This window comes from Oxyura jamaicensis, chromosome 5 (genome assembly GCF_011077185.1).
Source record: "Oxyura jamaicensis isolate SHBP4307 breed ruddy duck chromosome 5, BPBGC_Ojam_1.0, whole genome shotgun sequence".
Lineage (NCBI taxonomy): Eukaryota > Metazoa > Chordata > Aves > Anseriformes > Anatidae > Oxyura > Oxyura jamaicensis.
This window is the reverse complement of record NC_048897.1, coordinates 58,780,276-58,802,715: the sequence shown is the minus strand read 5'-3', so window position 1 is coordinate 58,802,715 and position 22,440 is coordinate 58,780,276. Positions and strand designations below refer to the sequence as shown.

Genomic DNA, 22,440 nt, shown 5'->3' with positions numbered 1-22,440 from the left:
CCCACCCGCTGTGCCGCCACCCTCCCGCCTGCCCACAGCGAGCCCCCTCCTCCCGCGACGCTCTCAGGGCACGACGCGCTCCTCTCGCCGCCCTTCCACGCGGCCCCCCCGCGCTGCCTCCCCTCGCGGGGCGCAGACCAGCCCTCCGGCCGGCGCCAAGCCTTCCCCTGGCGCTAGGACCCGGCGGGGCGGCGGCGGGGCGCCTGCGCGGCTCGGGCGGGCAGCAGCGGGCGGGCAGCTCGGAGCCGCCCGGCAGCGGCGGCAGCGGGAGGAGCCGCGGGTGCCCGCCGCCCGGCCCCGCTCTCCGCCCGGCGCGGCGGAGCAGGCGCTGTCCCTTCAGCACCTCCGGCCGCCCCCCGCCGCCGCGGTGCCGGGGAAGGGCGCGGGCAGAGCCCCGCCGGGCCCCAGCCGCCCCCTCCCCGGCAGCACCTGTGGGCAGCGCCGCCGCCGCGATTCTTTTTTTTTTTTTTTTTTTTTTCCCCCCCTTTCCTTTTTTTTTTTTTTTTCTCCTATGTTTTTGGCCGCGGCCAACCAGCGAAGGGCCCTCCCCCTCCGGCACGGCCCCGCTGCTCCCCAGCCTCCGCAGCGGCCGCGCTCCCGGAGCATGTCCCCCCCTGCCCCTGCCCCTGCCCCTGCCTTCCCCGCCGCCGCCGCGGCCACGCCGCCCTGAGCCGGGCAGCAGCGGCAGCCCCCGGCCCCGGGAGCGGAGCCGGCCCCGCAGCCGTCCCCTCGCGGGCTCGCTGCCTGCCGTGCTTGCTCGGATGCGTCTGCGACATGCCTGAGAAGAGACGAGATGGGCCAGGGCGACGAGAGCGACCGCATTGTGATCAACGTGGGAGGGACTAGGCACCAGACTTACCGCAGCACCCTCCGCACCCTGCCCGGCACTCGGCTGGCCTGGATCGCCGAGCCCGATGCCCACAGCCACTTCGACTATGACCCCCGCACGGATGAGTTTTTCTTCGACCGCCACCCGGGCGTCTTCGCCCACATCCTGAATTACTACCGCACGGGCAAGCTGCACTGCCCCGCCGACGTGTGCGGGCCCCTGTACGAGGAGGAGCTGGCCTTCTGGGGCATCGATGAGACCGACGTGGAGCCCTGCTGCTGGATGACCTACCGGCAGCACCGCGACGCCGAAGAGGCCCTGGACAGCTTCGGCGGGGCGCCCCTGGATAGCAGCGCCGAGGACGGCGACGTCGATGGCACCGGAGACTCCGGTGACGGGGAAGAGGAGCTGGAGATGACAAAACGCCTGGCGCTCAGCGACTCCCCCGATGGCAGGTCCGGGGGCTTCTGGCGGCGGTGGCAGCCCCGCATCTGGGCGCTCTTCGAGGACCCCTACTCCTCCAGATATGCAAGGGTAAGCTCCGCTGCCAGCGGTGCCCTCCTCAAAATGCCCTGGCACCCTTCAGCCCCGCTCCCTGCCCGTGTCACTGGGCAGGGCAGGCACCCACACCGGGGTGGGGGGTCACACAGAAAGAGGTGGGGGCTGTGGGGACACAACCCACGCTCTCGAGCAGGTCCCGTGCACGGGGCACGCAGGTGGACACCGTGGCACGAGCTCGCGTACTCACGTGGGGGCTGCCGAGGCCCGTATTCTCCAGCAGGCTCCGAAAAACCCACAGGCTGGGGCAGGGTCCCATTCACAGGCCAGGCACTCCTACGGGAGAAGGGAGATTCCATTATTGCAGGTAATTTCCCTCCACGCACAGGTTTTTACAGTCAGTTACACACCTGTAAGGAGAGGCACCTTTGTCCAGCCCTCTTATGAGCTACCAGCTCTCTCCCCTTCACAAGATGGAAAAAGGATCACGGGAGCAGGCAGTCCCTGTGGGACCAGGGGATTTGGAGAGTTTCTTAGCCTGGACTGGAAAGGCAGTCTGTTCTCATACGTACCGTGTTAAATATTTATGATCCTGCTTCTCTGAGAATGGATAATTCAGTCGCTCACTTACCTCCCTACTCTGTCTTCTTCCCTTGTGGGAAATGCAAAGTATTAATCAGAGGAGAGGGTTCATTCATGTAGAAGGGACACCGACAGGTTTCTTGCCTGGCTGCTGAAGGACAACTCCTCCCTCTTGGTGCCTGCAGTTGTTTGGGGAAGGGGAGCGCACACTGGTGCAGTTCCCAGCATAGCTGTGAATAAAGATGGTCTTAAACAGGCACCCGACGCCTCTCCGTCGGTGCCTGCGGTGCTGTTACCTATGAGGATAGTGACATTAGGGCCTGATTCTGCAAGGGAAGTTAAAGGTAAGGAAAACATTTACTTCGGGAGCAACAGCAGGGTTAAGCCCCAAGGCATCTGTTTTGGTAAGCAGGAAAAATAGGTGAAGGATAGTGGCTTCGCAAAGAAATCGGCTTGGGTAAGCGTTACGCTGCTCTTGAACATACCTTGCGAAGGCAGAGAGCTGCTGCCAGCCCTCAGGGGGGATGGCCGGTGCTTTGGTGGGGGAGGATGAGCTCCTGGGGACGATCAAAGGAGCGAGGTCAAATTAAGGAGCAAATTGGATGGATGGAGGAAAGCCGTGGAAAGGCAGGGAGCAGAGACAGGGAAGCTGGTTGCGTATGAATGGGTGGTGGAACCGGCTGCTGGAGACTTTTGGGCTGAGCAGAGATCTCCAGCAGGGAGCCGCCAGGTCTGCAGACTGAATGAATGGGAAAGCTGGAGCAGAGCCTGGAGTTATATCTTGGTGCGTTTCTAAAGATTCTTGTTTGCATACCCTTTGGAGACTTCCTCCCCGAACAAAGAAGTTAATATTTTAAATGAATTCCTTTAAACAGCACGGAGGATAAAGGAATAATAAAATATTTACCACAACATGAAAGGATGATGCTGTTGAACTGCAGCTTTCAAATCCCCGATTTCTGCCAAGGGAACATGGAAACAGAGAGGGAAGGCTGGAGGGTATCCTTCAAAAGGCTTAGTTAGCTTCCTTTAATCAAGCCCAACATTAGCAGGCGTTGATTTGAATAGCAGATCTCTCTGGTGGCCAGGAATCTGTTGGTAGAACACATCTCAGGTCAAAGCAGTGTGCTTGTCCAGGGTGCTGTGGGCTGATCCAAAGGCCGAACGCATAAAGCTGCCCCAACAAAAAAAGCTACACACAGCTGAGAGGCTAAAACACAGTTTTTTTTGGAAACGTTCTGATATTTTAGGTTGGAGGGCAAAATATATAACCAGTATTAAGGGTCTATGATGTACAAGCAGGAATTCTAGCAGGAAAAAAAATCCATTTCCTAATTCCCTGAGAGTATTTCCATTTAGGAATAGGCATTTTATGGAGACTATTTTCTTTTTCCAGTGGTTATTATACCATTTATTCACAGTTACACGTGCATACCTGGTAGAATTCAACCCCTGATTTACCTTTAACTTGCTCTTTTTTAAAGGACTGTTAAATTAGGGAAACATGATTTCTGAAGTTAAGTGTATGCTGAATATTTCATGGGTTAAATACCATTCCTTAACTCGTATCTATGGAGACACAAGGCCGTATGCATTAATATTTTGCATGAAGGAAGATGGCTTTCATCATCAACACATGCACACACTGTCCATTAAGGAGGCATTAAGAGACACTTAACATTTTCTAATAAAAGCCGTATGTTATGGCTATGGATGTAAAAAGAGATGGGAGGTTGATTTATGCTTCTCTAACCTAATGACAGACACTGCAAAAAGATCTCCAACTCACAATTGCTAATTTATAGTAAAATAATTGACAGCATCATTAACAGGCGAATGGTATATTAAAGCAATTCTTAGCAAAGTATAGTCAGGCAACAACAAATCCACCCTTCCCTCCCCTGTAATCGTCTATGCTACTTTCAGTCACCGACTATTCCAGTCAGGCAAAAATTTAAATTCACTGCCATTTTGTCAAATATTTACCTCACAAAATTTCTCAGCCTAATTGGATCTTAGACTTGTACTAGTGGTTATTATAGATGTTAGGTGTATATATTCGACACCCAAATGTATCCCAAAGCAACGTCTTAATAGAAACATGGATTTACATAACCTTTATACTCTTACACTTGAGCAGGTACAAGGGATAAGGCATAGGAACACAGCTGCAGATCTGAACAAAGCAAGGTTTCCCTGGACTGTATCTGGTACAGGAACACAGTGAACGGTCAGGGACAGTTTAAGGAAGGCTCAGCATTTACTCCAAGGTGGCCAGAGCCTTTCCATGAGCACTGTTTACAAACACAAGCCCTTTGACTACCTACCAGCACCTAACTCGTACTAAATGGGATCTGATCTCATTGCAGATCTCACTGTAGGTGGCCAGGGGAGAAGGGAAGAGCACTTGTGTATTTCAGGCAAGATCCGCTAACTGCAAATCCGGTCTGTTTATAAACTTTGACCAAGCATAAGATCCCAGTTACTACTTGTTTGTTGTTAGATGCAGCGTTTAACAGTTCCCCGTTAAAACAATCGAGGCCAGGTTTAATCACATTCAAGGTTTCTAAATACTGATTTATTGCATAATGCAACTCATTCTGAGAGGTCAAACACTTCGCATGGTCTTCTAAGTCTGAAGAAGAGGTAGCTTGTTTCAAATCACACCTTGCCTGAGACACCTACCTTGATAAAGTAAAGAGGTCTTGCAATTCTCCATACCACAAAGGATCCCGTTTGGGTGATGGAGGCAAAGTCTGGTACCCGGAGGTCTGAACAGAGTAGCAGATGAGGTGATGGGAAAGGGCAGCTTCACAGAGATAAGGGGTGCACATGCAGGCCGGCAGCCACCCAGGTGGATTTGCAAAAGCATCTCCTCAGGCAGCTTAAACATCACCACGCACCAACGGGTACTCGGCGCCTAAATCAGTGGGACGCTTCTCTAAAGCTTATTAGGACCTTTTGCACATCTTCAGGCACCTTTGTAAACGTATCTTCCCTAAGTAGATACAAAGGGAAAAGTCTCAGAGTGGCACAGACACCCTAAAGCAGCATATCTGGGAGTTAGGTTGTCCTCAAGTTCTGCACTCATTAGACCTCCCAGGCCTCTGTGCGCTCACCGTGGGTGAAAAATACTTTCCTAGCACCTCGTCTCCTTCAGTTTTCTGTCTGGCCATGCTGTTCTTAGACAAGCCAAGCTCCCACTGACTTCCTGGAGCATGTGGCCTGCAGGTGTCTAACATCCTTGCCCCCTTCCTTCTCCTCCTTCTCCCCAGCGGGGTAAGGCTGTGGTTGTGTCGGTTCACAGCCGCCAGGTCAGTCAGGGTTTTGGAACCTGGAGCTCTCAGCTGAGCTCCTGTGCGAGCCCTCATGATCACATTGGACAGTTAGGCTTCATTAAGGAACCCTAAGGAAAGCTTTTGGAGTCTTTCCAAATCAACATTTTTACTTTTTTCTAAATAAAATCTGGTTGGGGTCCCATGGAAGTCCCCAGCAGCTTGACTGGCCATCCTGGCCCATGCTGTCCGGCCCTGATCTGGAAGAGGAAAGGCTCATGGCAAGACTCACTCACCCGTCCTGCCTGTTCTCCCGTGCCACCCCGCAGAAGGATCGGCTTTCCTCAGCAGGTGACTCTGGAAAGGCGAGTTTTGGTCACGAGGAAGGAGACGGTATAAAGACTAGCAGGGAAGAGATGAGGAAAAGGGATTTCTTCCAGCTTTCTTTTGTACATTCAGGAGCCCTTCAACCCTGCTGTGTTCACGTAAGCTAGTTTTTCTCTATATAAAATGCATCCTGTAGGAATGGGAAGGCTTACGGGATCCTAACTCCTGATAACCGTACTGTCTTGGGGCTTAGAGTCTTGGGAGACTTCTGCTCAGTCTTTAGCCTGCCGGGTAGAGCCCAGGACCCAGTGAAATCACCCAGGCAGGTGCAGAGGGGCATCGCCCCTCACAAGGAGGGCTTGTCTCATGCAGGACACGCTCAGCACAGGAATGCTCCTCGGACAGGCATCTCGGGGCGCTCCTGCTACCCGTGAGCAGACAGGGAGGAGGAGGAAGAGGAGGACAGCGGCCCCACACGCATCCCCTACCCACAGGGGCCCTTCTCCCCGCAGGGGGATTGTATGGAGCTGCTCTCCCACCTCGGGCCTTTGAGCGAGGTCTCCCCTGCAGAGGCATGGCTAATCCGGCACTGAAGCTGGCTGCAGTAATTCTCACCACATACGCTGGCAATTAACTGGAGAGCCTAATTTTAACTGCACGCTGCATTACAGCTCTGGAAAAATGAGAATCCTTCTACATTAAATGAAGTTTCCCCTGCACTTGTAGTATAATGGAATTACAGACAGACATCTATTAACCACCGTTCTGTCATTCATTATTAACGTAGCTCCTAAAATCCCATCTTATTCCTATTTTCTCCCACCGAGAGACACGTTACTGCAAATCCTTACATAACCCATTAGTAAGCACGGTCTCGGCTCCTCTGCCTGCTGTCCAAAGCAGCCTTTGCAATCCCAGCTGGGAAGTGTTGGCCCCGGCCCAGCTTCTGTCCCTGCTGAGTTAGCCAAGGTGGGAGCAGGCACGCTCACAAATAACTCCTGTGAACTGTCCCTCTGGCTTCAGAAGTAATAAATTTTAAAGCTACCACCAAGGGAAAAAAAAAAAAAAAAGAAAGAAACAAGAAAACAAAACTGATCATAGCAACCGTGCAGAACCATGACTTCATTGGGTCGAGTCGTTCAGGAGCACATAGGAAGAGGGGATGTCTGCCCGGAAAATCTGACAGTCTCTTTGAAGCCACAACCTCACAGGAAGATCAGAGGGATGATGTTACCCACCTGACAAAGCTATGGCTGCGTAGCACAGACTTAGCAGTTTTAATTCATGGAAGGGGGTTTAATCCATTTGCCCATTTCCAATTTTATTTCCATTATCTTAAAACCTTTAAAAAGAACAGCATCTGTTGCCATTTTCATATATATATATTTAATCTTACTTAATTTTAATGTTTCTAGGTTACAAAATTTACTGGATTTAGCCAAGGCTGTGATTGTATGGATCATACCATCATATGCATACACATATATATGCCTTCCTATCCCCAGCACCTCCTACGAGGCTGAGTGGGATTTCCATATGAGGAAGGACTTCAAAATTAAACCATCCCAAAATACTTCTAAAAATGTAACCTTGGTGCCACTGAAATCAGTATGAATTTAGCGGCTGGTTTCAGGACGATATTTGGTCTCTTCTCTCTTTAAATCCATCCCTATATGCCTTCAGTTATTTTCTTTGCCCTTCCCCTGACATTTGCTATTTTGGTTCTGGTTAGGGAAAAAAAAAAAGGGAACAAATACTGGTGTTCTGTGTTGGTGCATCATGAGACAAAGGATACAATGACCCACGATATTTTTATTTTAGAACTGATCAAAAATGGGATACATTAGACTGTACCTAGGAAAATTATTTTTCCGATTTGTTTTTCCTCCTTTTGTACAGTCCAGTATTTACTGGTACTCATCTTTCTTATTTTTAACAATACACGAGTGCTCTGTGTATGTTTATGGTACTACCTTAGCATAGTCTATACATATTGCCTTTCTTTTAACATAAGGAGAAAGGGTAGCAAACCAGCAACCGAGGGTCCAGCCTTACTCTTACTGAAATTCCCTGCCCAAATTACCAGCAACTTCAAGGGCAGAAATGAATTTTCCTGCAGTACGCTTCAGGATAACAGATCAATTGCAGTGTAGGGCTTTTTTTTAAAATATATACATTGCGTGTTTCTGTTCCAAAGCACTGAGGTGCAATAGATCTTAGCAACTTATTAGGAACAGACATATTCAAATCAGAGACCTGAGCACACTGCATCAAAACACAGAGCTCTAATGCTGGCAGAGCTCTTCACGATCTTAGTGGCATTTTTCACTGCGAAGGACTACAGAATACATCCCCATTCAAACCACATGACTTCAATTAATGCTCAATCAAATCACATCCAAGTGCTGTATTTCATAATATAAAGGGCGAGCAGGGGTATGCAGATGGCAAAATCGAGCCCTAATTGATAACCGTGTAAGTAAGCCTTTCTCATGCAAATACTGATGGCAAAGCTGAGTTTCCATTTTATATAGGCTTGATTTTATGAAATGCAGTGCATTCTTGTGGGATCACACTAACAGAACAGCCATTTTGAGATCTTTGCAACTGTATTTCAATTAGCTTAGTTACTACATGCTGAATTTGATCTGAGGAAAGAACAGCATTAGAAGGCTGACTTGGCTTTCTCTGCTGAATGTTGCATTACATAAATACGTGATTCACTCCAAACAGTACTCGGGAGGCACGGTGTTAGCATCAGATGAAATCAGAGAAATCTATGGAGAACCACCCCCTCCCTGCAGAATATTTCCCAAATAATTTTTACATCTCTCTCCTGTGCTCAGTAAGGACCCAGGTTTTGCTCTCTTCACTCCTTCTCTCCTAGCGATCCCTTACTCCAGGAACATCCCCGTTTCCTCCAGGCTGAGCACAAGGCGCCGCCCGACACGGGTAAAGGTGAAAGGACCAGGCCCTAATTGATTTTTATTCCTTTCAGATATGATTTATAAGATATAATGGGGGCTCTAATAAATCACGCTATAAAAATGAAGAATAAGTCTGAGTCTAAGGCTTTTTACAGTGATTGCTTATGATGTAAGACCCTTTAATGACAGCAAGTTAAAATTGCATTGTAATGGCCCTTTGTAAATGCAATAAATCTCTGCTTTCAGGGCGCTGCGGACAGCCAGCGATGTGTGTGCTGCACATGATCCACCAGCACAGGCACTCGCTGCTGGCACACTCTTATGTAATTATGTTGATACTTGAGGAGCAGCAGCAAACCTCAGCAGCGCTAGATTTACACTGAGAAAATGGTCAGGACCATCACGGTGTCGTGAAAGCGTGAAACGGCGTAAAATACCTGGCTTTGTATTTGGAAAATTTGGAAAGAAAATCCCTTCAAAAAAGCAGGAAGACGGATTATTGCTTTTAAATAACAAAAGGCAAAAGCCTATTCCTACTGAGTCTTACAATTTCCCAGAGACAAATACAAGACAGGACAGGCATTTTGGTCTGCGCGACCAACCTGAATATGTCTTATTTTCTTAGTTTCCTGGCTGAATCTACTCAGCATCCGCACAGACAAATCAAAACATGTACAGAAATACACCAACAGATTAGCAGCTCCTTGTTTCAGCTGCAGCAGGATCCCTCATCCTGCCCATCTTTGCCCTCTCAAAAACACAATTGAAGCATTACCTGCGTTTCCCTATTGAAAAACAGAAAGATCTAGCTGGTTCAGGTTGCCTGTGACTTCACATGCCTCAGAAATTCTGCTGCAGGTTTCACTTTGAGATTTCATCCCAATAACCCTATTCTAGCTGTCACTTTGGGTTCTTGCCCTGTTCATCACTCCAGATCAGTTGACAGGTGGAGAGGGTGGAGGCCATTGCTACGATTTGTCCAGGCGTGAACTAAGTGAAAAACTTCAATCAGGGTATTTCTAATTTGATAACAGACTTCAGGAAAAAAAAAATAATTAAAAAAAGCACCTATACCTCTGTTGGAATGGAGGTCGTGTCTACAGCATAAAAAATGGACATGGGCAAGGAGTTAAGAGACTTTCACTATAGTCCCATCTTGTAGGGCCGTTGTCCCAGCTACCACTGATTTTAATGGGATGCAGCTGAGACCCATGCAGACCCACTTCAGAATTTGTTTTTTTTTATTATTATTATTTTTTTTTCAGGACAAAGACAATTGTGAAATTGCCACAGCACTAAATGTTAAAGGGCTTGTTTTCACAGCAGCCTCCGATCTCTACTCTAGAAACAAAACAACATAATATCGGCCACATTGTGCTATTCCTTTCTTTTTTTAGCATGGATCTCCCCATTGCTTACAGCGTGGAGTTTTGCAAGAAAGCTAGTGACAGTACGTCTTAGCACTTCTTGGCAGTGTGTCCCGCATGCGGCAGAACTGATTTTAACTCAAGTTTTTTTGGTAAAGCACGTGTCAGGAGAAACCAAGAACAATCTAACTATGCTATAACAACTCAACCAATACCAGATTGAGTCAATTGCTCTTGTTTTTGTTGTTGTTGTGTTGGGGGAAGGGGAAGTAGTAGATCAACTACTATCTGAATTTTGCTTAAGTGATGTTGAAATTTAGTGTTCAGCTGATACGAGTTTAGTGTTTGTCCTAGCAAGAAGTCCCAAAGGTTCTAGTGATTTCATTAGAAGACCTAATGTAAATTTTAAACTGGTATAGATCTCCTGAAATGTTAGTTATGTCTATGCAGCAGGAAATCAATACCGAAAAAGTGCCTTCACTTTTCTAAAGAAAACATCTTTTGGAGAACCTCGTCCACTAAGAAAGGCTCATTTTACCTTCTAGGTGTCAGTGTGACATGAGCCAAAGGCAAATCACAAGTTTGAAGTTCTGTAGCAATTCTATGGTGTCTTCAACTCCAAAACACAAATTTATCTTCACACATGTTCGATCATCAGCTATAGCAACTCCTAAAACAGCACATTTACTGTCCTCAAAGGACATCTGGGCTAGGACAACAGGGTAAGCCTTTGTTATGATGAGGTGATCGTTAGCTTTCATGCAGAACTGTCCACATATGGGACTTTCAAGATCTCAATCAGAAATACACACAGAGCCACATGCTATGAATTTACTAGAAAGCAGGGAGGGGAAAAAAAAAAAAAAAAGCTGAGATTTGGACAGATGATTGCAAGTAACTGAATTAATGCAGATTATCAAGGAAACATTTGTTAGCAGTTCTGACTGAAGTCATTATTTGTGTGCCCTACTTGCTTGCATATGTTAGCTCTGAAGAAACCTCTCTGGGGTTTCAGCTAGCATCTACAGCACACCACTGGTATGAAGAAAGGCCGTGTCTGTATAGCTTACCAAATGAACATTTGCAATGGGGCACAAACAGCACATTCTGTTAGCTCAGTAAACCAGATCGTTTGGGTATGCCTCAGCCCTCCTCCCTCCTTGTCTGTGAATTTTCCTCCATGTGGAATTGCAGGACATTAAATCTTGGTACCTCATTTTCATTTATTGTTAACAATAACAACCCGTGGGAAGAATTTACACTGTATGGATATAGTTTCGCAGACCAAGCTGGACTAGAGGAGGAGATACCCAAAGCTATGATTCTTCAAAAGGTGCGGCATGCGTATGAGATGCATCAGTCAGCACAGAGGCAGCAGGGCGGACACTCCCATCCCTCCTGCATCATGGGAATTTAGCACTCAGTCCCGGCATCCTCACTTCGGAAGCCAGACTCAAGAGAGGATGTAGCCATGGGAGTTCAAAGTTAGGATTACCAAAACATGAGCCCTGCAGATGTCATTTTTTAAGATGCACGTTAAAATTTCCCAGTGCCTACAGTATTGTACCTGCCTGTGTCCAGAGCTACCTTGGTATTGTTGGTAACTACCTTGTATCAGTCTTGTTAACACAGAATTTTCCTTTGCTAACAGGCTCGGTCCTTTAAAAGTACTTGAGCATGCCAACTACATACTGAATAGAAGCTGTGTTCAGAGCTGTGCTCAAATGGAAACGGGATATTAGTAGTGCGAAACAGTTCCCCTTATGCAATAATCCAGTGGTTACAGCTTTTGCTCAGGATGTGAGATTTTAAGGCTAGTGTATTCCTCCAACTGCATGATTTTCAAGTTTTCCCCGTCTCTGCTCAGGAGGCTTCCCTACTTCATACAGCTGCATAATCCAGGCAGTTAGCGAGGGTGATCCAGTCTGCACAGCGCAAGGAATTCACAAAACGATGTACCGGATATGTGACAAAGCACTTTTTCCCAATCACATGGAACTAAGCAGCTGCTCCCGTGTGATAATTCCACGCTACTGAACTCAGCAAGGTTAAGAGCAGAAAACACCTGCAGTGACTTTGCCGGAGACCGCATAACTTACATTCTGTAGGATTTTTATATTTAATTGCTTGCTAGCTCAAAGTCGGTACCTTTTAGGACGTGACCAGATGCCATCAGGTGGCTGACTCCATGATGAGCCTTAGTGATCTCTGCACAGCCCCTATGGAGAAGGAAGGTACAAAATGCACAAAAATTAGCATCTCAACAGAAGCGAAGCGAACTTTTTCACCCCAGAGCCTGAGCAGTTCCGCCGTGCTGGAAGGCGAGCTCCCAGGTCAGTGTAAGGACACATCATGTAATTTGTTCTGAACAAACCTGCATTTCCCAGGGCTATCAATCTGTCACCTTTCAGTCATGCCACGTAAATACAAGTATTCTTAAAATCTCTGAAGGCTGCCTTTTCATCAATATTTTAACATAAACATTCTTTTCATTTAAATGGAAATTGATCACTTGCATTTTATTACTTTTTAATATTTCAAAGTGCATTAAAGGAAAGCGATCCCAATGAAACTACTGCCAGGCTAAGTTTAACTTGGAAAAGCACTAGAACAAGTCGTTGCAAGGTTAGTGCCTTTTGTTACAGCACATATGCTTTAGGTCTGGCATAAACCAACAACACAGAAGTGATCAATAAACATCCTAGCCATTACATTCACTGCCTTCTTGATACACCCAGAGCTAGCTCAAAATCTTAGTAGAAACTAGAGTAAAGTATCCTTTCCCTACTCTACCTTATATAAGAGTCTTGTGAGGGGCTTTAATGAAGCGGAGGCAATTTTTCAGTTTTTCCATCTGTTATCAGATCAACTCCTGCTAGAACAGAAACACAACTGTATTGAAATTTACAAGAGACAAACACTGGTTTAAAAAAGTCTTTCAATGTAGCTTTGTTGTGCAGTCTAAAGAAGAAAACATTTTGATAACAAACTAAACATTTAAAAACCTGATTATTTAAAAAACAAAAGAAAGATATAGCAGAAGAATAAATATAATGGTAAAAGTTGTAAACCAGAGCACAAAAAAGGAGGCTTAAATTAGAAATGTTATACTCCACAGTGTCCAGGTTCAAGTTTTAATTTGGGGTAACACCTTATTCTTACATTCTGCAGAAGCGGGGGGGTGGGAGGGAAGCAAACTTTGAAATGTGAACATCACTGAACATTTTTAAAAACATCACATTTAGCCTATTTAATATAGGGTCATAAGACCAAGTTGTAGAGTATTCCAAAACCAAATCCTTCTGTCCCTCTTCCCATTGGGAGGCCTAAGTAAGGACCTGCAGGGTAAAGCTCCAAAGAACACTACAGTTTAGCTTCACTTATGTGCAGTGGACTAAAAATGAATACTTAATATTTATATGAATCATTGTCAGTGTCAAGTAAGCTGGTTTATAAAAATAGAACCAAATCAGGGAAAGACTTTTAGATTCAGTGGGTAAATGCCTCTACGTACGGTATTATTTATAGGTATTTTTCTAATCTGATCTGTCATCTTGTCTCTTAAAGTTATTAGAAAGGGAAAAAGGAGGAACTACCGCAAACATAGATGCAAAAGTAATCCTGCTGAGAGCTGTGGCACAAATACGAGCTGGGGAGGTTGGAGCTGTGTTCCTAGGCCTCTTGTCCTTTGTATGTTCCCCAAGAAAACCAAATCAGCCTATTTCATATATATAACCACCAGGTGAAGTACTTTTTTGTGCTTCCTTCATTCCAGTAGGATTTTTTAGTGGTCGTGTTTCTGCTAGGAGCAACATAAGTAACTGACCTCTGATGTCGCAGCATGTCTTGCAAATATAAACTTTCCTGGCTCTTGACTTTAACAGCAAGGTCCAATTCAGACCATTAGGAAATTTCATCTCATCTCTTCTTAGCACGACTAAACCTATTTTAGAAGCAAGATGTACATGGTTACAGGTGTAGGAACTGTGCTAAACTTAAGCTGAGATCCTAGGCGTGAATGTTGGGCATGGCAGCTCCTTTTTGCCACCGGGATCCTTGCTCACACTGTTCATCCCGATAGCCAAGCAGGTTCTATTTAGCAATGCCAGCCTAGCAGCCCTCTTCTCCACTTGTGGTAGCTGAGGGCACATCATGAATGCCTGCAGCTGCAAAACTTTCAGTAAAAATCCCTTTCTGCGGTATCCTTTGCTCCTCGTTTTGACAACTTCAGCAAAAGAACAAAAATGAGGTTTCTGCTGGGAGGAAGGCTGCATGTGACTTTGTCCAGATCCAACAGAAGGTTGGTCTAGAGGTTTTGCTACAAGAGCTGTAATGTACACAATGGCATAGGGCTCAAAAGGACGTGCAGGAAAGTCTCAGTAGAAGATTTATGTGCTGAAACTACGTTCCCAAGCCCTGTACCACGCTTCCTGAGAGACCAGAAGCTGTAAAAAATCAATAAAGATTTGGATACAAGTGGAAAATGCATCTTCCCATTCACTACCTGCACTGCACATGATGCTAGCTGTAATCAAGAACAAATTCCAGACGACCCAGAGCTATCAAGCTGCAGAATCCCTACCAGCGCTCACTGCTAGTGCTTACTGCAGTCCTGCTATTCAAATGCCCACAGGCCATGGAAACGCTCTTAAGCCAAGTCACTAGCCTGAATTATTACTTCTTACAGTTAATAGAACACACCACTAATTTGCAGTTTAGGTACAACCTTTTTATCCTTTTTTTTTTTTTTTTTTATAAAAAAATTAACCTACCTTCATTGAAATGCTAAAGAATCAGTAGTGGTTTTGAGCTTCTCACTGTGCTGAGGCACTGATCTTATTTTTTAAACATACATGTAGAAAGAGACGAGCTGAAAGTGGAGTGTCGTTGGTCCTCTTTGCCATTTATTCCACAGCCTCATTCGTCTCTGCATTAGAGCTTTTGGAAACTCTGCAGATGATGCTTCGGGAGCCTTCTCACAATATACAGATTTTTACTTTATTTACGATGAAACAGCTTTTGGAGTATCAACACTTATACATATTCTGCTGTTTCAGATTTACAGCTGGCCAAATACATGTACATATATTTTCTATTTTAGAAAATCAAAACCAAACTTTTCTACCCCCTGCTCTTAAAGAAAGTGTATTTGTGAGAAAGTAACCATTTTTTCTCCCATTATTAGTTTCTTTCCTCCCTCAACTTCAGAAAAAAAGTGGAAAGCTAAAATGGTGGGTGGAAAGAGCAAAAGAGCCAGTGTAAGGGGGAATGACAGAAATATAAAAAGCAGCTGTCTGCACAAACCTACTTATCTGCGCCAATCTTTGGAAAAGGAAAAAGTTTGGAGTCTGCAGGACACATAAGGCAAATATTGTTGAACATTTTCAAGAAAAAAAGGACTTTTTTTTTTTTTTCCAATTTCCATTGAGGTATTTCCAAATAACATTCCCCATGTCCTGCTTGCAGCCCTTTAGCTTTGTGTTGGGTGAGTTTTTCTTGTTTGCAAGTTAGTTGAGGATAAAAACAGGTTTCCACACAGATCAGGGGGTTAGGGGCTTGCTTGTGAATTTTTCTTCATGTTTCTCAGCCTGGCTTTGTGTTTCTGTGTTCCTTTTGGGGCACAAAACCACTCTTCCTTTTAGAAGGATCACCATCATCTTGTCCTTCTGGTTGTTCCCCTTTTACCCAGCGGCTGTGGCACCAGTTCTGTATTTAAGCACCATTTAATTGTTGTTGGATGCGTGACCTGCTGCTCACAGAGCATGAGATGCTGTGCAGCAGAGGAACTGCAGTCATCATCAGACATTCAGAGGACACCCTCTTGAAGCAGAAGTACAGAAAACAGTGGGTTTCAATATAAGCAACGAGAAAGAAAATGTCAGGAGTAGGACATAGCAAATAGGAGACAGGAGAAAGCTTCAGAATTAGAAGAACAAATGACTGAGGAGAGGGAGGTCCCGCTCTTCAGTGCCCACTACAGCAGCAGAACAGCACGGGGACCCTGAAAAGGGAATGCAGGATGACAGATCACCTGCCTAGTAGCAGAGAAACAAGACTGTCAGGAGCTCGACATCTCAAACTGTGTTAACCAACAAGCCCCTCCTCCTTTTCCAGCAAGGTGAGAACATAGTCAGACCAATTCCAACGAGTAAGCAACATGCCAGTACGTTCGCATGTGCCACAAGCAAGAAGGCAGCCCTCACAAGAAGACGGGGATTTGCAGCGATAGGTTTTGTAGGAAGAAGAGCACATCTTGCTGTTGCAAGCTTGCCAATAAAGTGTTAGGCTCCACAGTGGAAAACCTCTTGCTCTGGAGAAGCCTTTGTTGTAGGGGCATTTGAGGCTTTTGGGCAGTGAGTTCAGATGCACTCATTTTTAACTGTGGCCTGAGAAGGTCAAACACCTTGATGGCTGGCACAAGAGCTTGGCAGGGAGAAAAATAAGAAAAAAAGGCCAAATTCATCTATTTAAGAGCCTATGGCAGAGACTTCGCCATTCCAACCTAGCCAAAACAGCTTCTCCTCTTAAGAGTCCTGCACAATAATTATGGTCTTCACCACACACAGACTTCTTTCAGCTGTGATCCAACACTAAATGGGATTTCAGGAGGGGGGAATAAAAAATCAGAAAGCTGGCCTAATGACTGCATAAGGTACTTGTGGAAGTCAGAAGGGGCCACAAGGCTCTTGCTCTGTCAGACCAGAGGACGCAAGTGTCTGTGTCGGGCCCCATAGGTATTATTCCAGAGATGATTCTTACTGCACATCAAACCCAGGGACGATTAGCAGCCCTTGGCCCTTGTTTGACCGTGTCACTTACAAAGGAAGCCTGAAATAAACACAATCTTCAGTTGAGGATATGTGATGTCTAATGAAAAGGTGACTCCAATATGAACGAGTAGGATTCAGTGGCAGATAGAGTGACTGAGCTGAAACAACAAGGAAGAGGCACGGTAGAAAAAAAGCAGTACCATCTCGTGGAGGAAGCACAGGAACGCACCAATTGTTGATCTAACTGCAGGAGTGACCTCTGGCAAGCCCCAGCTTCTTGGTAGCGATTTTTCCATCTGTAATCAAGAAAACAGGGCATTATCTATCTACCTCTTCTGGGTATCGTGGGGACTAAGTAGCTAATTTCTGCACTGTAATTTGGAGGTAAAGTTTTAGGAATTTCCAGTATCACGTTTGCTTTAAGCAGGTGAAGTGAGGCCATCTTTTTGACAGCAGAAAGAAGTTCTCCTCAAAATAAATCAGAGGGATCAGAAGGCAATCTTATCTTTGCTTCATTCTGATTATTCGGCATTCCTCCGTACGATTGACAGGAAATGAGAAAGCAATGCTTTCATGATTCAGGGAGGTAAAAACTAGGACCATTTAACACTATCTACAAAACCTTTCTAAACAACAGTTAAAAAAAAAAAATCAGAAGATTGTTTTTGCTCCTTCAGATGAAAAATTAAAGCAGAACATGCGTAACAGATTAGTGACAGTGTTGACTACTACATTATATCTAAGTAGTGACAAACTTTAAAAAGGGAATATATATATACATGTCCCAGAGAAATTCTTAAATGAAGCTTGAAGGATTAAAGCACCAGTAGACTTGCTCATACCCTACATATTAACTGGTTCCAGTTTACAGCAACCTCATAAAGCCAGAAAATAGTCTACGTGAATCTAAGTGAATACAATAATCTCAGTGACAAGTAATGTAAGTGAACCCCTCACCTCCACGACCTATGTAAAAAGGGATTTCAAACCGAAGGAGGAAGTTATGCATCAGCCCTGAAGTGGCAATGGAATGAGCCCTTGACTTTTATCTCGCCTGTTGTCAGCAAACACGCTGCCTTCCCCGAACAGGCAGACTAAGTACGAGCTGAGAGCTGTGTCTAGCAAAGCGGGTCTCTTCCAAGAAGACCAACACCCTACAGAATGAGATGCCAGAGCAGATGCTGCGTGTGCTGAAGCCCGACATATGCTGAAGCTCCCTGAGCAATCACAGAAAGGCAAAAAGCACACTGGGATCAGTCACATTTTTTGGCTGGAGTGGGCTAATCTCTAGGATCATCTTTATTATGATGAGCCCTCTGACACAAAGGCTAATTGCTTCCTGAGGAAACACGCGGCTGGAGGTGGCAGGGGTGCTACTGCAGATCAGGGTGAGGCAAAGGAGACAGGGCAGACAGAGGAATGGCACTTGGGCCTTTCTGTCCCTTGCAGTATGCTGGAACAGGCAGCAGGCTAGTTACTCCCCCGAAGACTCAAGGAGTGAGGCGGACAATACAAGAGCTGCACATCTCCTTTGGAGATGCAAATCATTTTGAAAATACCCTCTGAGACGCAGACCACAAGGTGTGTTTGGCATGTGGGAACAGCACAGGAGTCACTCACTGGTGCCTTCTTCCACTGTAACAGTCCAGTAATCCCCATTATGGGCGAGCAGAAAATGGCTGTGAAATCTCTCGGGGGGCATTCTGGTCCTTGGAAAAAAAAAAAAGTACTGCTTTTCGAGAGTTAATTCTAACTCGAATTTACCATTGCATTTTCAGGGATGGCCTGAAATTGCTTTTGTCCTGGTTGTCTACCTCCAGGCATCTAAAACGACAAACTGGACCTCCCTTTTTTTCCCCTGGAGCAATCCCTGAAGGTACCAGGAATTACTCCTTTTCTAAATAGAAGAATGAGGGAAAGCTGCTGTTTAACCAATAATAATAATAATAATAATTAAAAAAACACATCACACTTTCCTCCCCAGTGTTCATTGATTAAAATTAATGTGAAGCTAATCAAAACTCAGAGCAAAACAAAAAGAAAGGTCAGAAAGAAATAACATTATGTTTCCCAGTCAGTTGCCTGCTCTTCAGGCTTTAGCAACGTAACTCCAAGACTTATGCAACCACCACAGAATCTGCTAGGTCTGAATTCTACTTTAAAAGCACCCATAAGCAGAAACTTCTCCCCAATCAACTCCTTCATATCCAAGCCCACTTTTATTCTCCCGAGGAAAAAAATAGTAAAGGAGTAAGCTTCCTTTTAAGTCTCCTTCATATTTTCAGCCTCCTCAGATGCCACTGCAGCATCAGAGAAGAAAATACCAGGCACCTTCCTTCCTGCTCACTGCAGATGGAGTCAAGGGCACTTGGATTCGCACAGGGGACACAGCCTCACAGTACCCAGCCCTCGCAGAAAGAAACCTGGGGGAATCAGTTCACGGCAGGTTTCGTGTTGTGCCAGGTTAACAACAAATGCATCCCTGAACTTTTAGCCCGTACTGGAAAAAATGCTAGAGCTCCATAGCCAAAAAAACGTATTTTAAAAACGCATGCTGTAATCAGGTGTCTGTTTGTAACATTTATGACTTGGCAAATTGACTTGCACATCAGACACACGTTTTGATGGTTAATTTTGAGTCCTAATGCAGCAGAGCAGTCTTCTCTCTGGCTGGTGTCTATCCTTTTCAAAAGGCAAAGGAGTGCATAAATTATGTTTAAAAAGAGGTAGGCATTTTCTACCCACAGTGTAGAGTCACTGTAGGTGGATTATTATCCAGGAATACCAAAGAGGTAGGAAGTCTGTGATTTAACCCATTCTTTGTACTATCTCCTTGCCTGCTATTGCTTTTGTTGCAGACAGCCCGAAATTATCTATACGATAGGATTTTTCAAGTAGTTCAGCAGCACAGCAACTGCATTTCAGACAGGCAGCGGGAGTTAAAGCCCTAAAGCAAGAAGTTTGTTCTGAATTAATAGCAGGTAAACCCGGCAGGAGCATCCAGTTGCCCCTGCTGATGTTGGCACTGAGGTTGTTACAGCTTACTCTTGTTAATATTTCCCTCACCAGACTGTACTAAAACTGCCATATATTAGCAGAACAGGATGGACTCTGAGCCATCTTTCAGGTGACGAGCAGGATTTTGAAGCCTGTTTCTTCTGCAGCATCAGTCTGTCCTACCTGGAAAACAGAAAGCAATAGCTCCCACACTGCGCCGAGAAACGTGTACGCGAGGGATATGGCATGACCTCTAGCCAATAAAAGTAGGCACAGAGGTGTTCAGCTGAACAGGGCTACCTGCGCTTACACCAGCGGAGAACTTGGCTTGTAACATGGAGGTCGAAGAAAATATTTTGAATTGGGATAAAAATAATCAGCATCAGGGCTGAATATTCCTAAATCCCAGCAATCTGCCTACAAGCGCTGGCATCTTCAGAAACAGGACCGATAAGAACAGCAAAAAAGAGAAGGGGTTATAGACGTTTAAGGAGAGTTTTAGATTTTCTTACATGTCACTGCTCAACTTCCTGTAATCGCAAAAAGAGAAGTAATAATGTCTTACTTGTCCATTACATCTTTTTCCAGAACTACAAAATAATTCAGAAAAAATGTCAGTGCTGTCCGCACCTCTAGAGAGATACGCAAGAACTCTTCCAATTTCCTCACGAAGTGGGCACAGAAACTGTTTTCTCAGGCCATTCAAAAGAAATCATTAGCAGAAAAAGAAGGAAGGGATCCTACCTCCCAGAGCTAAAACAAACAAAACAAAAAAAGATTTCACCAGCCACACCAGTGTTAATAGATCTAAACAGGTCAAAACCAGTACTACTAAATCCAGGAATACCTGTCTGGTGCTTAGCTGCAAAGAATGCTGCTCTAAAACCTAGTATTTCTTCTCCCTGAGAACGGTGGCAAAGACTCAGTATTTTCCAGAAAACGAACAAGCATCTTACTATACTCAGCGAGTGCCACGAAGATGCAGGCAGGAATGTAGCCTGCCCCATCCCCTCCTGCCCATGCATAGCAGAGAGGAGTCTCAGAGACCAGGCAAGGTGAGCCAGACCTCAAGAGAAGGTAGAGGGAGGATGTTTTTCTATCGCGATGAAAGTAAGAGCTGCAGCATGTGTTATTTAACAGAGCTGGTCGTGCCTGAGGACACGAACGAAGGAGGGATCCCCCAAGGGGAACGCAGAAACACGTCACTTCTCCTTGCCACCTTCTGCAGATGCTGCCTTAGCCACTTGCCCATGTTGCCTTGTGAAGTGCATGGTTTAAAGCTATCGCCAGTGAGCTGCAATTCTCATTTTTCACTCTGAACCTTGGGGGGCACTTGTCAGAGTTTCCATCATAGTCCACGATTTCCAACCCCATAAAAAAAAAAGGACGCTAAATAATAGCAGACCCCCTTCAGCAGCCCGCACATGGGGTTGCAAAGGGACCCACCGTAAATCCCATGGGAATTTGTCCCTTCCTATCCCCGTTCCTGCTCGCAACGTCTATGGCAACACCACGCAACTTCAGTCAGCCAGCTGAGATCAGCTGTCGCACAGGGAGCACTGCAGTTCAAGCTCCTTGCTAAGCAAAAGTTGGGGCAACAGCTTTCTGACCACATGAAGCTCCTGAGGTAGGTCGTGGTTGCATAAAGCACTGCTCAGCTCTTCTCCTCGGGTTCTTGTGCAGTTTTATCTTGTCTGATCATTGATCCTGTCACCCGGTACTTGCTGGTATAGCTGAGTTGAAATCCCTACCTGTGATCTTGTCCAGGCTGAAATTTGGATTTTGCACACAAGGGAGAGAAGAGAGGATACAGATACTTCATTTTCCCAATCTATTGTTACACAAGCTAAAGTGAATGATTTTAGGATGACTTACAAACTAAGGGCGCCGTCAGCACAGATCCAGATTCCACTTGAAGACTGCCAAATGCTGTTGCTCAGGAATAAACAGATACAGATACTTCCAAAAATAACTTTTCTGCCATGAAAAATCCACGCAAGATTCCCACCAAAAAAATAAAATAAAGCGTTCTACTGTCTTTATTACTTTATTACTTTATTGCCCTGAGTGTTCGTTAGGATTTGCTTACGGGACCATCCAGGAGGCCCTGGTAAGGAACAAGGCCATGCTACGCTACCTCACTGAATAAAGGAGACTGAGATTGATTTCAGTGGTAATTAATATGAGCAAAAGAACCTTAATTTATATCCATCCATCCGTTAATATATATATATTTAAACTCGGAGAAGCATTTTATTATTTTTTTTTCCCCACAAATGCAGAAGTATTCTGCAGTAGTGATGCATGGGGTACAGCCCAGAAAAGCTATCTTTCTCGAGGAAACAGAGCAGAGATCCTCTCCTAGCATTAAGCTCCGGGGCCTTAAGTTCCCACATTTTTCAATTTAGGAAAGTTACTGAGAATTTTAGTAAGTTCTCATACTCCTCTTAAGCCCTGAAAAGATGAACTGATAGCAGCCGGGTTATTTCTCTATGTAGGTGCGACTTTTTTATTATTGAGTAATCCCTCCACATCTCTGAATATTTCTAAAGCTCTCATAAACCACTTGTATAATACCACAGACGGAGCCACCTGAGGTAAGGCCACTGGCCTCCTGTACCGGAGTCTGCTAAGGATCCCAGATTTCCATGTGCACGTTTCCAGTTCCGTGTCCCTCTGTATGAAGAGGAGAACATAGCGTGTTAATGCCTGTGTGTCCAATTTTCCATCTCGTCCCACAGCCTATTAAAACGAGCTTCCCCAGGGTGATGGCCACCACGCTAGGCCTTGTCGGCTTCCTGCGTTCAGTTCTCTTGGCTGACCAGTTGTTACAGATCCTTCAGTTACCCTTTTTTAAAATCATCTTTT

At 45.4% G+C, this 22,440-nt stretch overlaps 1 protein-coding gene and 2 long non-coding RNA genes across 7 annotated transcripts in view; 1 reads left to right on the top strand and 2 right to left on the bottom strand.

The window, feature by feature from the left end:
• Positions 1–458: 458 nt before the first annotated feature.
• Positions 459–22,440, top strand: part of KCNC1 (potassium voltage-gated channel subfamily C member 1) — a 120,643-nt gene continuing 98,661 nt past the window's right edge. For all 4 annotated transcript variants that reach the window (XM_035328779.1, XM_035328778.1, XM_035328777.1 and 1 more), the window contains exon 1: positions 459–1,363. In XM_035328779.1, coding sequence (XP_035184670.1) covers positions 794–1,363 — 570 coding nt within the window. In that variant the 5' untranslated portion in view covers positions 459–793. The remainder of the gene's footprint in view (positions 1,364–22,440) is intronic.
• Positions 2,974–5,580, bottom strand: LOC118168427. The gene is made up of 3 exons (XR_004751553.1): positions 5,481–5,580; positions 4,369–4,680; positions 2,974–3,101 (listed from the first exon to the last, which is right to left on the bottom strand). It is a non-coding gene; the product is annotated as an uncharacterized LOC118168427 (long non-coding RNA).
• On the bottom strand, positions 11,773–20,526 carry LOC118168423. 2 transcript variants are annotated; one of them, XR_004751549.1, is made up of 4 exons: positions 20,420–20,526; positions 16,805–16,871; positions 12,599–12,677; positions 11,773–12,024 (listed from the first exon to the last, which is right to left on the bottom strand). It is a non-coding gene; the product is annotated as an uncharacterized LOC118168423 (long non-coding RNA). The 2 variants fall into 2 exon arrangements; XR_004751548.1 differs by lacking the exon at positions 16,805–16,871 and having other exon boundaries at positions 20,420–20,508.